The sequence below is a fragment of the Schistocerca nitens genome, chromosome 4 (genome assembly GCF_023898315.1).
Source record: "Schistocerca nitens isolate TAMUIC-IGC-003100 chromosome 4, iqSchNite1.1, whole genome shotgun sequence".
NCBI classification, from domain to species: Eukaryota; Metazoa; Arthropoda; class Insecta; order Orthoptera; family Acrididae; genus Schistocerca; species Schistocerca nitens.
The window spans coordinates 302,487,578-302,500,856 of NC_064617.1; the positions used below are offsets into that span (position 1 = coordinate 302,487,578).

A 13,279-nucleotide genomic window follows, 5' to 3' on the forward strand; every position below is an offset into this window, starting at 1 on the left:
AAATGTATTGGAAAGGCATGCTGTGACTAAACTTAAAATCAGTGAAAGGGATGTAAAACAAAATTTCGAAAACAGAAATACATGAACTAGATTATTACTAAGCTTAGTTCAAACAAACAGCTGTCAAACTTTGAGAGTATTCTGGTTGTCTGATGTTCACTAACACAACTGCAACATTTCTGCTGCTGCCAAAAATGAACTACTGTGTGATACTCCAGTTGATCAGTGGGCTGTGCCATTTTGTTTTGGCTCATCTGGTGGTGTGTGTATAGGACTGTGGCATGGGGATTTCAAAGAGTACCAGGATGCAGATGTTCCTGCAAACAAACAAAAAAATAATTACATATCTTCATTTCTGTGTGATAATCAGAAAATTATGACTACCTCTCATAACATTCACCAAAGTACATGCCATGGCACTCTCATCAAAGCCTTCTCCAGGTCAGTAAAACAGCTGTGCAGGCCACACCATTGTTTGATACTTTTCTTCTTAATCTGACACTGGTGAGAGCACAAACAGTGGAATGGATAAATATACCTAAACATTGTATAATCAAAGTTTCGAGTGATCAACAGACTGAAATCATTGCTGAGCTTAGCATTTCCCCTCACAGAGTGGTACAGGGCATATTTTACACCAAAAATATGCGAGATCTCACTGGAGATAAGAGCATTTAAAATATCAAAGGATGGTCAATGAAATTTTATATCATTCTTTAGCAGTGACATTTTGATAGCTGCTCTGCCATGTATGTCTTATTCAACCTGTTTTTGTTGTACTGTTATAGGTGACACTACCTTCTCTAACTATATTTTAGATTCAACACTCATTTTGTGATGCTAGTGTTCCTGTTACAGGTAGCAATCCCTTTACTGCTATTTTACTGCTTTCAGTAAGCTGTATCTTTATCCCAGTTGTGCTAAGCAGACAGAATTTTCACTTCAATAATTTATATTATCACAGCATTAAAAGAAGGAAGATTAGGATTTAATGTCTCTTCAATGATAAGGTTATTAGTAACAGAGTAAAAGCTCTGTTTGGGGAAGTATGGGTAAGTAAATTTGCTGTGCTCTTTCAAAGAAACCATCTCAATATTCTTCTTAAGTGGTTTAGGGAAATCATGGAATACCTAAATCTGGAGTTAAATTGCAACCAAACTGGAGTTCATTGTCTTATACCTGAGTCACCATTTTTGGTATGAGACTAACTACATTAGCTCTACACTACTAGATAGGCACTCACTATTTGCCCTCATCAAATGTCTGCAAGCAAGGATGTACACCTCAATGATGCATACATTATTGTGCCTCAGAACACTTTCAACTCAAACAAAAATCTGTTCACACTAAGGTGTGTATTTATTTTTTCCATTCCCCCATACAAACAAAATTTCTGCCACAAGAATACTCATTTCATAGCAGAATGTATTCAGAAAATGACACTGAATTTTGAGTTTATAGGGCACATTCAAGAACTGATAATATCTATTACCAGATATTAAATCTCTGAGGCTTGCTCTGAATTCCTTTCATCTCTTCTTTCAATACAACTTTATGATGAACTCAATCACTTGAAACTGAGTCAGGTGACACATTTGTTAGCATATTGGACTTTTATTCAGAAGGATAACAGTTCAAATCCCCATCCAACAATCCAAATTTAGATTTTCCATTGTTTCCCTAAATCACACATGGTAAATGCCAAAAAGTTTCCTCTGAAAAGGGCACAGGTGATTTCCTTCCTCATTCTTTGTAGCCCTTTCCTGCTCCATTGCCAATGACCAAACTGTTGATGGGACTTTAAACTCTATTTATCTCTCCTCCCCCTTACTCCTTCAATCACTTGAACAATGTTTAATTAGAGATACACTGCATTATTGTACATAGCTTCCTACACATATGCATTGCATTTGTCCAGAATATTTCAAATAAAAATGACATCTTCTCTTACCCTCACTAAACCTGATTTAATGAGTTGAGTCCACTTAATTTTCATTCAATGTATTATACTGAAATACTAGGTCTGTTAAAAAAATTCTGGAACATTCTTAATCTCACACCAATGGTATGTTGAAGTGAAATGCGGTTGGCATCCCTACACATGCCTGTATCTAATGTGCAACTGCTGGAAGTTTCATTGTTGTGTGTTAGTTATTGTTCAGCGCTGTACTAAGTAAAGCGTTGTGTCACACAGGTTGCGAATTTTACTGAGTAGAGCATTGTGTCATACACTATGCGAATTTTGAGATGCCAGTGTTAGAGTAGCAACGTGTCTGCATTAAACTCAAGAAAACCTTTACAGAGATACACCAGATGATGAAGGAAGCCTACAATGATAAGTGCTTAAGCCATACTCAGTATTACAAATGGTTTACAAGGTTTAAAAATGGCTGGACAGAAGTTAAAGATGACCCTCATTCAAGACGCCCTTCGACGTCTACCAATGATGCTCACATCAGGGACATCAATGAAATTGTGTGTGCCAGTTGAAGACTAACTATCAAAGGATTGCAGAAGAATGTAACATTTCAGTGGACCATGTCATGCAATCCTGACACAGCATCTTGGGATGCACTGTGTTTGCCAAGTTCGTCCCACTGTTCATGAGTTAAGACCAGAAAGACCCCTGCCTTCCAATCTGTGAAGAGCTCTTGGATGAGAACAAGATGTTCCTTAAGAGTACCATAACTGGTGACGTGATGTGGGTTGTGATGTTGACACTAAGGTTCAATTAGCACAGTGGGTCGGGAAAGGTTCTCCAAGACCAAAAACAAGCTAGTCAAGTCAGGTCAAATGTCAAAGCCATGCTGATGGTTTTCTTTGACTTTGAATGATTAGTTAATCATGGATTCATGCTACAGGGACAAACTGTTAATCAATGGTACTATCATGATGTGTTGTGATGTATGCAAGAAAATGTGAGAAGGAAATGGCCTGAAATGTGGCGAGTCAATTCATGGCTCTTGAATCATGAAAACACACCTGGACATTCATCCCTGTTGGTGCATGACTATTGCACAAAAAATGAAATCACTGTGCTGCCTCATCTTCCATACTCTCCAGACCTGGCTCCTGCAGACTTTATTTTATTTCCAGAGTTGAAAACCCCATTGAAAGGACAAAGATTTGCAATGATAGGTGACATAAAAGAAAATTCACAGACAGTGCTTTGCATGATCCAGCAAGAGGTGCACCAAGACTGCTTTCAGAAGTGGGAATAGCACTGGGAGTATCCATTGTGGAGGAGAGTATTTCAAGGGAGACCAGGCACAATAAGTGAAAGATAAGCATAGAAAAACTTTGTGGACAGAGTTCTGGAATTTTTTGAACAGACCTCATGTTTACTTGATGTGACCAAGTCCAGAAGCATGCCACTAATGAATTACTCAAATAGTGATCCAATCATCTTTCTCTTTCTCACTGTGCCATGTAAAGATTTTATCTAAGCCACTCTGAACTTCCAAGATTATCAGTGAACATCTTGCCCACATTGTCTTACAGACAGTTCATATTTTGAGAGAATATCAGCAACGCTATCATAATTATTTGGGGTACTCCTAACTGTAATGTTCTTGCAGTTTTATCAGTGAGAGATGTGGTATGTTTGTGAAAGTCAGAGCTTAAATCTGCCTATTCACAGGCATCTACAATTTTGAAACCGGTTGTATGTGAAAAAAGTGATCCAGTTTTTGCAAGAGTGGTGTCAGTATGACTTGCTGGTTTTCAGAGAACTATTCCTCTCTTTAGGAACAATGCTCCTGTTCTGAATATGTATCCAGCATCTTAACCACCCTATTCTTTCACTATCAGCCACAAGGCACATAGTTAAATCTTCATCATGGTTGAGGAGCTCTTGGCCCAGTGCTCTGAGGCTTTTTAATCACCTGAAATAGTTAATTGCCTGAAATGGTTGTCAACCTAAGGCTTTATTGAATGTTATCATCTTGTGCGTCTGCATTCATATGTATAGTAGCATTTTCTAAGTACATCCTTTCATTCCACTCAGAAACAATGTATGGGTAAAAATAATGTATAAATATTCCAAAACACTTAAAGAGAAGTAAAATAAAAATAGGCTCTAGGTTGAAAGGGAACTGTTTAAAATTTATGAACAATGTGAGTATCACAGAAACCATGTGGAACTGGAAGCAAACTGTAAGAAAAATATGACAAGCTTGAAAAATAAAGTAGTGTACCTTACTCAAGGCAGTGTAAGAAGATCCCTGACAGCTCACAGCACTGTTGCCAGCTTTCATCTGTGAAGTGCTAACAGCTACAGGCAAGAACAGCAGCTGCCTATGAAGCTGTGACAACACTGAGAGATCCGGTAATCAATTGGACAGTTTGAGAGCAGCTGGACATTGAGACATTGAGGTTTTCATTGAGTCTGTCTATTTTTATGGTCTGTCAATATGTATGACATATAAAGATTTTTTCTTATCACATAATATTGATAGGTTTAAAATTTTACAGTTCAGATCAGCCATGTGGAAAGAGCAGCCCTGGCAAGGTTTTGACAATGTGCATTCACCTTACAAGGCCTCGTGGTGTGCACAATTCCGAGCTGTACTATGGAGATCTTGGCTGAGTGTCATCAAGGAACCAATCTTAATAAGAGTTCGACTGTTGCAAACTGTTGTAAGTATGATTTATGTTTTATAGGTTCTCCAAGGATCATACAATTTCAGAGCATCCATTCTTTTACTGAAATGAAGTAAACAGTTGATTGAACAGGCTTCTGTTTGTTTCCAGATGGTTGGATTTCTGATCGGTCTCATATATTTTGGGCAGAAATTGGATCAAGATGGTGTTATGAACATTAATGGTGCTCTTTTTATTTTCCTTACAAACATGACATTCCAAAATGTACTGGCTGTAATAAATGTAAGTATTCAATTCTGTGAACAAATTCAGAAAATTTTTACAACACACAAAAATATGCACTGTATTTGTGAATCCTGTCAAGTAGGGAAATTAACAACATGGCCTGTTGTGTGGTGTTATGCAGGATGTTTCAAATGACACTGAGGAACTTCAAGGTACTGCAATGGATGCTATAACAAGATAAATCTGGCATAGGCATAATGATAACCAGTGCCTACCAGAACATTGTCTGAGCAGCACATGACACCATTTTTGCCACTGGACATGGTAGCAATCAGTTGAGAATAATGAATAACAGTACAGAATTGAACAATTCAATGTGTTCATTTAGTGTAAGAGAAAGGAAATGCATATAAAATAAAAAGGAGCAAATTACCTACAACAATCAGCAAAATACATAAAAGAAACTTGAAGTAGTAGGTACATTGGATGACACAGTCACTCAGAGATACATGAAACAGAGTAAACACCTTCAGAAGCTTCTATCTAAGTTCTCACACTGAAGTTCATTGTTTGTTTAGGTCAGCCACTGGTGGAGAGATACTGATCCTCATATTTTGAATTATCTGTATTGTGGTTGTATGAGGTTTCACATTATAGTTTCCCATCCTCAGTTTGTCTTCAGAAATTTGTTCCTGCAATACCTTGAAGTTTTTTGTATCCCTGTAAAACACTTTCAATAACTGTAAGTATAAAAACAAACTGTAATACATATCAAAAGATTTCTAAAAAGATTTGTCTTCCCTACTTTAAGTTACTGATGTGTAGTTATTTACTGAATTTCAGCAACTAGAGTAGTTCTAAAAGCAACCTTTTATAGCCAGAGATTCTCCGATCAAGTTACATCTTTTGTTTATTTATTTGCTACCCCTATAACAACAGTTTTAGGACACCGTTATAGCTTTAGTTGACATATATAGATATATAGTGAGATACAAGTATGTACGAACTGCACTTCTCTTATCAGTAAAAGTAAATACAAACGATGGTATAAAAAGTGAGGATAAAAAATTATCAGTTTTCTGTAAACTACAAACTTTATATTCTGAAAGCCTTTATAAATGGATGCCAGAAACTTCTCTCTTTTATTTAATCCTTTGCTGCCCCCCCCCCCCCCCAAAAAAAAACCTTACAGTGGTTTCCTATACAACACTTTACTTCAATTTTGTGTTCTATAACCTATTACATGAATCGCCTTCCATTCTTGATAATGGTAACCATGGCTCTTAAATCATAAATGAAGTTCCTTTTTTATGCTTCAATTATACATTTATAATTAATATTGACTGTTTTCTATGTCTGCATGTAATAAGTTTTACTCATGAGATACATACAGTTCACCTTGCCCATGAACCCTCTCCCTGTGCTCTGCAATAAAAGACAATAAATACCACCTTCTTCCCTCAAAGTGATATTTGGTTGCCCAACCAACCAACAAAATACCAATCTCTGTCATCACTATGTTGCTCTTGCTTTCAGTCCACCCCACTGGTCACTCCTTTACAAATGATACCAGGAACAAGGTCTGTCCCAACCTACTCCTTCCATTACCTAACTGTAGTCAGCTCTGTATCTCATGAAAGTCGGGACCATGTGCTTCCGTAACTGCCGCACAATAATCCAGCTGTGCTGCAATTACTGTGCAGTGTTCTGTCTAGGTATTACATTTAAGTATCTGACCAGTCACACAGATGGCTACCATTAAATTCTGGCTAGTCACAAACATGATCACCCAGATGTTGAACATGCTGTAATTAAAACACCAAAGGCACAACTTTTTGTTTATATATGGTCAACTTTTGTATGTATGAGAAGTTAATAAAGATGGAAAAACTATTTATTTATTAAGTCATTAACAGCATTAGATGTGCATATTAAAGATTTTTTGTGAAATTGTTACAGGTGTTTTGCTCAGAGCTACCAGTTTTCTCTAGGGAGCATTTAAATGGAATGTATCGAACAGATGTTTATTTCTTGAGCAAAACTTTGGCAGAGCTACCAATTTTTATTGTAATTCCTCTCATTTTCACATCTGTATCATACTACATGGTGGGCTTCAATCCAGATCCACAGAGATTTGCAGTTGCCACATTAATTGTTATACTTGTGGCCAATGTGGCTACTTCTTTCGGTAAGAATCATTTGAGATTTACACACACACACACACACACATACACACACACACACACACACCACACACACACACACACTCTTAATGCAGTAACAATTACTAAAATAAAGAAATATGTAAGAGAAATGCAACATAAAAATAAAGGATCCAAAGCAGAATTTATACAGCTTCACTGTTCTCTGTAACCTAGTAGAACTTCACATGCTCAGGACCCAACAAATTTTCTGTGAATGTGAAAATGGTACCCAGTTTCTCTCTAAGATATTTACTGGTTTCAGAAGTACCAGTAGATAAAAAGTGCCTATGAGTGTGTGTAGGGGGTGGGGTTTATAATGAGAAACAAACAAACTTTTTTCATTGCCAACAGATGTTATTTGAAACAGTCCATGAGCAGAATTTGGGGTGTATGACATACAAGAGGAAACATCAAATCATTTGAGTTTCTGTTTTTCATTGGTTTCATTTTAAGAGAACAGAAGTTAAAATATTTATATAAATAATCTCTCTCTTAGTTATGTCTGAAGCAAGGATTTAATTGCCCAAAAAACTTAAGAAATAAGTACAAATGAGGTAACTAACTTCACTCAGTGAACTTAGCACATTAGAATGACATTGATCAAGAGTTAAGCTGTTGGCAGCATTTTACCTGTACAGTTCTTATGCAGTTTATATATGTTGCAGAAACACATTAAATATTTAATGAAATTACCATTTACTGTTTAGCTGTGCAAACTAGCTGTGTTGCTAATAAATAATAAATCAAGATTTGAAATTTGTACTGAGACTAGTTATAAGAAATCAAATACTAAAGCCATACCCTTCATTAAAGAATATTGTGTCTTTTCAGGATACCTCATTTCATGCATCTCATCTAGTGTGTCAATGGCACTCTCCATAGGACCACCAGTTGTTATTCCGTTCTTGCTGTTTGGAGGATTCTTCCTTAATAGCGCGTAAGTTTTAGTATAGCTAAGTCACCATTTATTGGAATGTTTCTCTCTCTCTTTCTCTCTTGCATCTGCAGGCACTTCCTCCCCCAAGTGAAACAAACATACACACAGTATTTGTATGATGTTACTAAATCAAATAAAAATATCACCAACATTTATCACATACTTGTACATTGAAGAAATGGTAAAGAATTATTCACTATACAAAGTGGAATTTTAACATAAAATATGTTAGTGTAGGCAAATATGTTGTGGGAAGTATGCGTATTACTGACTCACTATGTGTGATAGTGAAGATTTGACTATTTTAATTAAAATTCTCCATTCTTTAGTAATCTAATAGAGCATTTTTATTCACATGCACTGGTAAGAAGTGCACATGTTTGTTCTTGAGTTTCACTACTTGCACATTTCTGCCCTAGATCTGTTCCTTCATACTTTGAGTGGCTTAGTTACTTGTCCTGGTTCAAGTATGGAAATGAAGCACTGCTGATTAATCAGTGGTCAGGAGTGGAGGAAATCAGCTGCACAAGAGCAAACAGCACATGTCCGAGCAGTGGCCATGTTGTCCTCGAGACACTTAACTTTTCAGAGGTGAGAACATATATTACTTCTTCATAGACAGTTTCTCATTGTATTTATCATTTTCATTTTTCATATTTCACATATTATGAAAAAAATTAGATGTTTATCAGTATTCAGTTTGAGTAATTAACTTACTGTCTGTTTTAATGTATTTCCTTCCACTAACACAGTTTTTGAGATACACTTTCCCCTCTCCTCTCTATGGTTCCAAACCCTTTTCCTTCTTTCTCAATTTCATGTGAGATATTTGACACTTGTTACGATGGTATCCTTACCATGTTAATGCAGATTTTCTTAATTTTAACTGCAAAGAGCCCAAAGTAACTAATTGTCTTTCATTTACCACCATGTAATCAAGCAAAACATTGGGACCGTTAACTTGTTTTGGTGGTTTAAAAATCTCACATAGTCTTTCATGGTTTCCCTAAAACACTTCAGATGAGCACCATATACATTCCTTAAGGATGCCACAACTGCTTTTTTTTCCTTTTTCCCCACCATTACCAAATCAGCTATTGTACAGCCTCTAAAGATCTTTACACTAGTTAGACTTTCAGTACTTATCTTTCTTTTTTTACTTTTATGGGCATGCTGGAATGCTTTTATATATATAGAGAGAGAGTTAAAAAATGTGAACAAAATGTTTGTTTATAATGTAATGAACATTCTTATTGTTACATATTTAAAGAATTGTCTTCCTCAGTGTCTATAAAAATGCCTAAATTTAAAAACAATATAGTTTTGATTTATGCCACTAAAGCTGCATCTTTTATCTACTAGCCTGTATAAGAATCACCAGTCTGTTGTTTTATATCTGCTGGCTGGTTGTCAAGGACCTAGAGATCCATTCACAATGTAGCACGATTTTGAAAAATTTCTAGAATTTATTTTCCTTCTTTATGTCTTTCAAGTACTTTTACTTTCCAGTTTTCTTCATTTATATTTGTAATTATCCCTTTTACCCTTCCTTGACAAATTCTAAAGTGATTAAAGTATACTGGTGTTCACTAACAATGCCCATCTGGTAATTATGACTTAGGTTTTCTGTTGTTTGCCATACCTCTTCAGACAAATCCCAGATAGCTCCTTTGTATAGACCATTGTCATACAATGTAAGCTTTCATGGCTGGTACTAATTTTGCCTATGAAGATGTCTTCTGCAAACGGAGAGGAAATGTCAGGAGAAAGTTTTATACATTGACTACAGCCTGATAGCCTGGAAGTTTTAAGTGAGACCATTGTCAATTTCCTTCCTCCTTCTTCAAATCCAGTCTTGTTCTGCTCCACTTCTAATGACCTCATTGTCAGTTGGTACATTCTAAATCTCCTGTTAATTATATTCTACATTTATTTCAACAACCCTTCCATACATTTCTTTGACTTCGCTCTCCTATTACAGTGCCAGAGTTAATTCTAAAATTTCTTATTTTCTTATCAAAAGCGTCATCTAACAGTCTATGGCCCTGAGCCATCAACAATTCTCAAATAACTTGTTATATCCTTAAAAAATCTGATTAATGGGATATTTTGTTAGTTTTCAGCTGATTCTTCAGCTTATACATTCTTAACACATCTGTTCAGCTACTGAAACAGTAAAGTTTCAGAATGCTTTCTTGATTGATTTGTATAACTCATAACCATAAAATCAAATATTTTGTCAGGGTTTAGAAAAGTCATCAATAAATCTCTCATTTATTTTCAGTAATATTTTTAGACCTGCTTGAGAATTAATGTGAATTCTACTGGCCTTGTCATGCCAATATTTGAAGTACTATAATTATTCTCTGAAAATGCACAAAGTTCAGAGTATACTGATATTTTTAAATTACCATACTTGAAAATAAAGGAACAACTTATCTCTGGTGTATGGAATTTTCTTCTTTTGTAACTATTTTTAGTATGTTACTAAATCTTGAATATCGGTCTGCCTTACTGTGTTCACAGAATGTATGTTCACTCTAACTGAGCAACATCTATTTCCTTCTTTCATTTTCCTCTTAAAATTTTCTCTCTTGTCTTCACTTATTGCAATTCTTTCACCCCATTCTTTTATCATCATCAACAATGATTTATAGTTTCTTCTAGTACCCGAACTTTAATTTTGCTTCTCTCTTTGCCATTCTGTATTCTAAGAATTTCTGTTCTTTCCCTCCTCCTTTTTTATTTTGAAATAGTATCTTTTTAATGCTTCATGACTTTTTTGCATTGCTTTTGTTCACAGACATTGCTGTTATCTGCTTTTCCCTGGTGTAATTGCTTTATGTTTTCCCCTGTTTTTTCATCCTTGCACTTCAATATAAAAATGTGTGGTATTCAGTCCACATAACAAGCAGAGATGTTTACAAGCTAAGCTTATGTTGTAAGATCATGTTATGCATTCTGCTAGAAGAAACACTGTTAAATCTAATGGTGATCATTGGTCACCCAACCAAAGCCTAACTGTAAGATGTTTCCAAGTTTCCATTACACAGTCTGAAGGCCTGTAGTGTGGTTGGAGTAGGTACTATTTCGAAAAAGAACTCTTGTCTGAAATCATACTGTTTCCCTGCTACAGGTATAAATATGTAAAATAATGTTTCCAACTCTTCCATATCTACTGTATGAGAAAGCAATATTAATGTAATGCTAGTAGTTCAGTGTGGGCTAGGCAGCTTAATGAATAAGTGCCAGATTACAAATCCAAATATCTAGCATTCAGTTTACAATAATTTGCAGTAGTGTTTCTGCTAACTTCACTTGTTTGATCTTTGGCAATGATTTGTATTAGTGAACAATGTGAAGCTGAACCACAATTCAGAGACCATTTTAAATCACGCTCTAACTGGCTGGGTAAGCCATTTAATAAGTCAGAGGAAGGCAAGAGCCTACCACTTCCAACATGACTGTGTCTAGTAAAGCACTGGGTTGATGACAGGATACCTTCCTTGGTAATTAATATATTTGTACCACTAATTTAGCAGTGATACACAGTGTGACCCATTTCTGGTACAAATCAGATGACTTATTAATATAAATATTAGAAGGAGTAAAGGTAAAGAACTCATTGTACATTGAGTGGTTGATTCGCACAAACCAGACTGAAAACATCTTCAGAGCTACAAGAAATTGTGCAGCTCAACTGGGAGTGAGAGACTGTGTTGGTAGGAATTGGCCGAGAGAGGGAGTGAGGGAGGGCAATAGATAGATAGATAGATAGATAGATAGATAGATAGATAGATAGATAGACAGGCAGACAGACAGACAGACAGACAGACAGACAGCAGGTGATATAGGAATCTACATCTACATCCATACTCTGGAAGCCACCTGACGATGTGTGGTGGAGGGTAATGTGTTATGTGCCACCAGTGAGCTTTCCCTGGAGCAACAAGTGGGAATTGCAGCACACACAATGAAGTGGTGGAAAGTGAAGGAATGGGAGGAGGGGGGGGGGGGCAGATATAACAGAGGGAGAGTGAAGTTGTGGTTCAAAGATGGTTCAAATGGCTCTAAGCACTATGGGACTTAACATCTGAGGTCATCAGTCCCCTAGACTTATAACTACTTAAACCTAACTAACCTAAGGACATCACACACATCCATGCCCAAGGCAGGATTTGAACCTGCGACTGTAGCAGCCGCTCGGTTCCAGACTGAAGCGCTTAGAACCACTCGGCTACCACAGCTGGCAGTGAAGTTGTGGAGATAAGACTGTGGTTACTGTATGTTGTGTCACTGGTGTGCTAAAGTCTGCCCTTGGCCATACTTCAGGCATGGCCATTCATAGAGGGAGACAGCTAGCTGGTAGTTGTGCTCACATAAAAGGATGTACAGTAGTTACACCAGAGCTTTTGTATGGTAAGACTTCTTTCACAGCTGCCCCTGCCTCTGATAGGGCAGGATATGTCGGTGATTAAGTTGGAATAGGATGAGCTGGTTGGGTGTCTGGGACAGATTTTGCACCTGTCTTGCACACAGATTTGAGCCATGTGGAAAGGGCTATGGAGCAGGTATGACAACTGGATGGACCAAGATATTTTGTGTATTGGGTAGCAGAGGAATATGTGTTTCAGGGGGGTGGGAGAAATATCATGTACAATGTTTTTTGAGCATAATAATAGACTACTGAAGCACTGTAAGGATGTGTTTGTCATTTCATTCCAGGGTGATACTGGGTAATGAGGGGTTGCTCCTATGCTTCTGGGTTGTTGGGTGTGTTTGGAGGATTAGGGGTATGTGTGCCTATGGCATGGGAGATGTGCTTTTCGGACTAGATATGGAAGGTAATAATTGTCTTTTAAGACCTTAGTAAGATCTTCCGCATACTGGCACTCCCTGCAGATGCACACTACACAGAGGAAGCTGGGCTATATGGGAGAGACATTTTAGTATGGAAGGGATGGCAGCTATTAAAATGCAGATGCTATTGATGGTTAGTGTACTTGATACAGAAATATTTTTATGGAGCTATATTATTAGCTGTAGTAGATTAAAAATCTCTTCTATCTTATTCAGTATATGGCCTAACTACTTGCAGTATGTTACTGTTTCTCTTTAATAATGATGAATGTTCTAATCATCATTAGACTCTCCTTCCCTTTATCTCTAAGTACACATGATTTTCAGAATCTTATCATTCAATTTTATGTTTCACATGCTTTCCCTAACATTTCCCTTTTCTCATGATTCTCTTTATTTGAATGTAAATGAACCTGTGGTTCAAAAATCTTGATATTCAGTACAAATTTTC

At 36.6% G+C, this 13,279-nt stretch overlaps 1 protein-coding gene across 1 annotated transcript in view; it reads left to right on the forward strand.

Moving 5' to 3' along the window:
- LOC126251333 (protein white-like) overlaps positions 1 to 13,279 on the forward strand; it is a 271,024-nt gene that overhangs the window by 255,407 nt on the left and 2,338 nt on the right. The window contains exons 8-12 of the mRNA XM_049951677.1: positions 4,474 to 4,638; positions 4,753 to 4,884; positions 6,787 to 7,015; positions 7,863 to 7,968; positions 8,388 to 8,559. Of these exons, the coding sequence (XP_049807634.1) occupies positions 4,474 to 4,638; positions 4,753 to 4,884; positions 6,787 to 7,015; positions 7,863 to 7,968; positions 8,388 to 8,559 (804 nt within the window). The remainder of the gene's footprint in view (positions 1 to 4,473; positions 4,639 to 4,752; positions 4,885 to 6,786; positions 7,016 to 7,862; positions 7,969 to 8,387; positions 8,560 to 13,279) is intronic.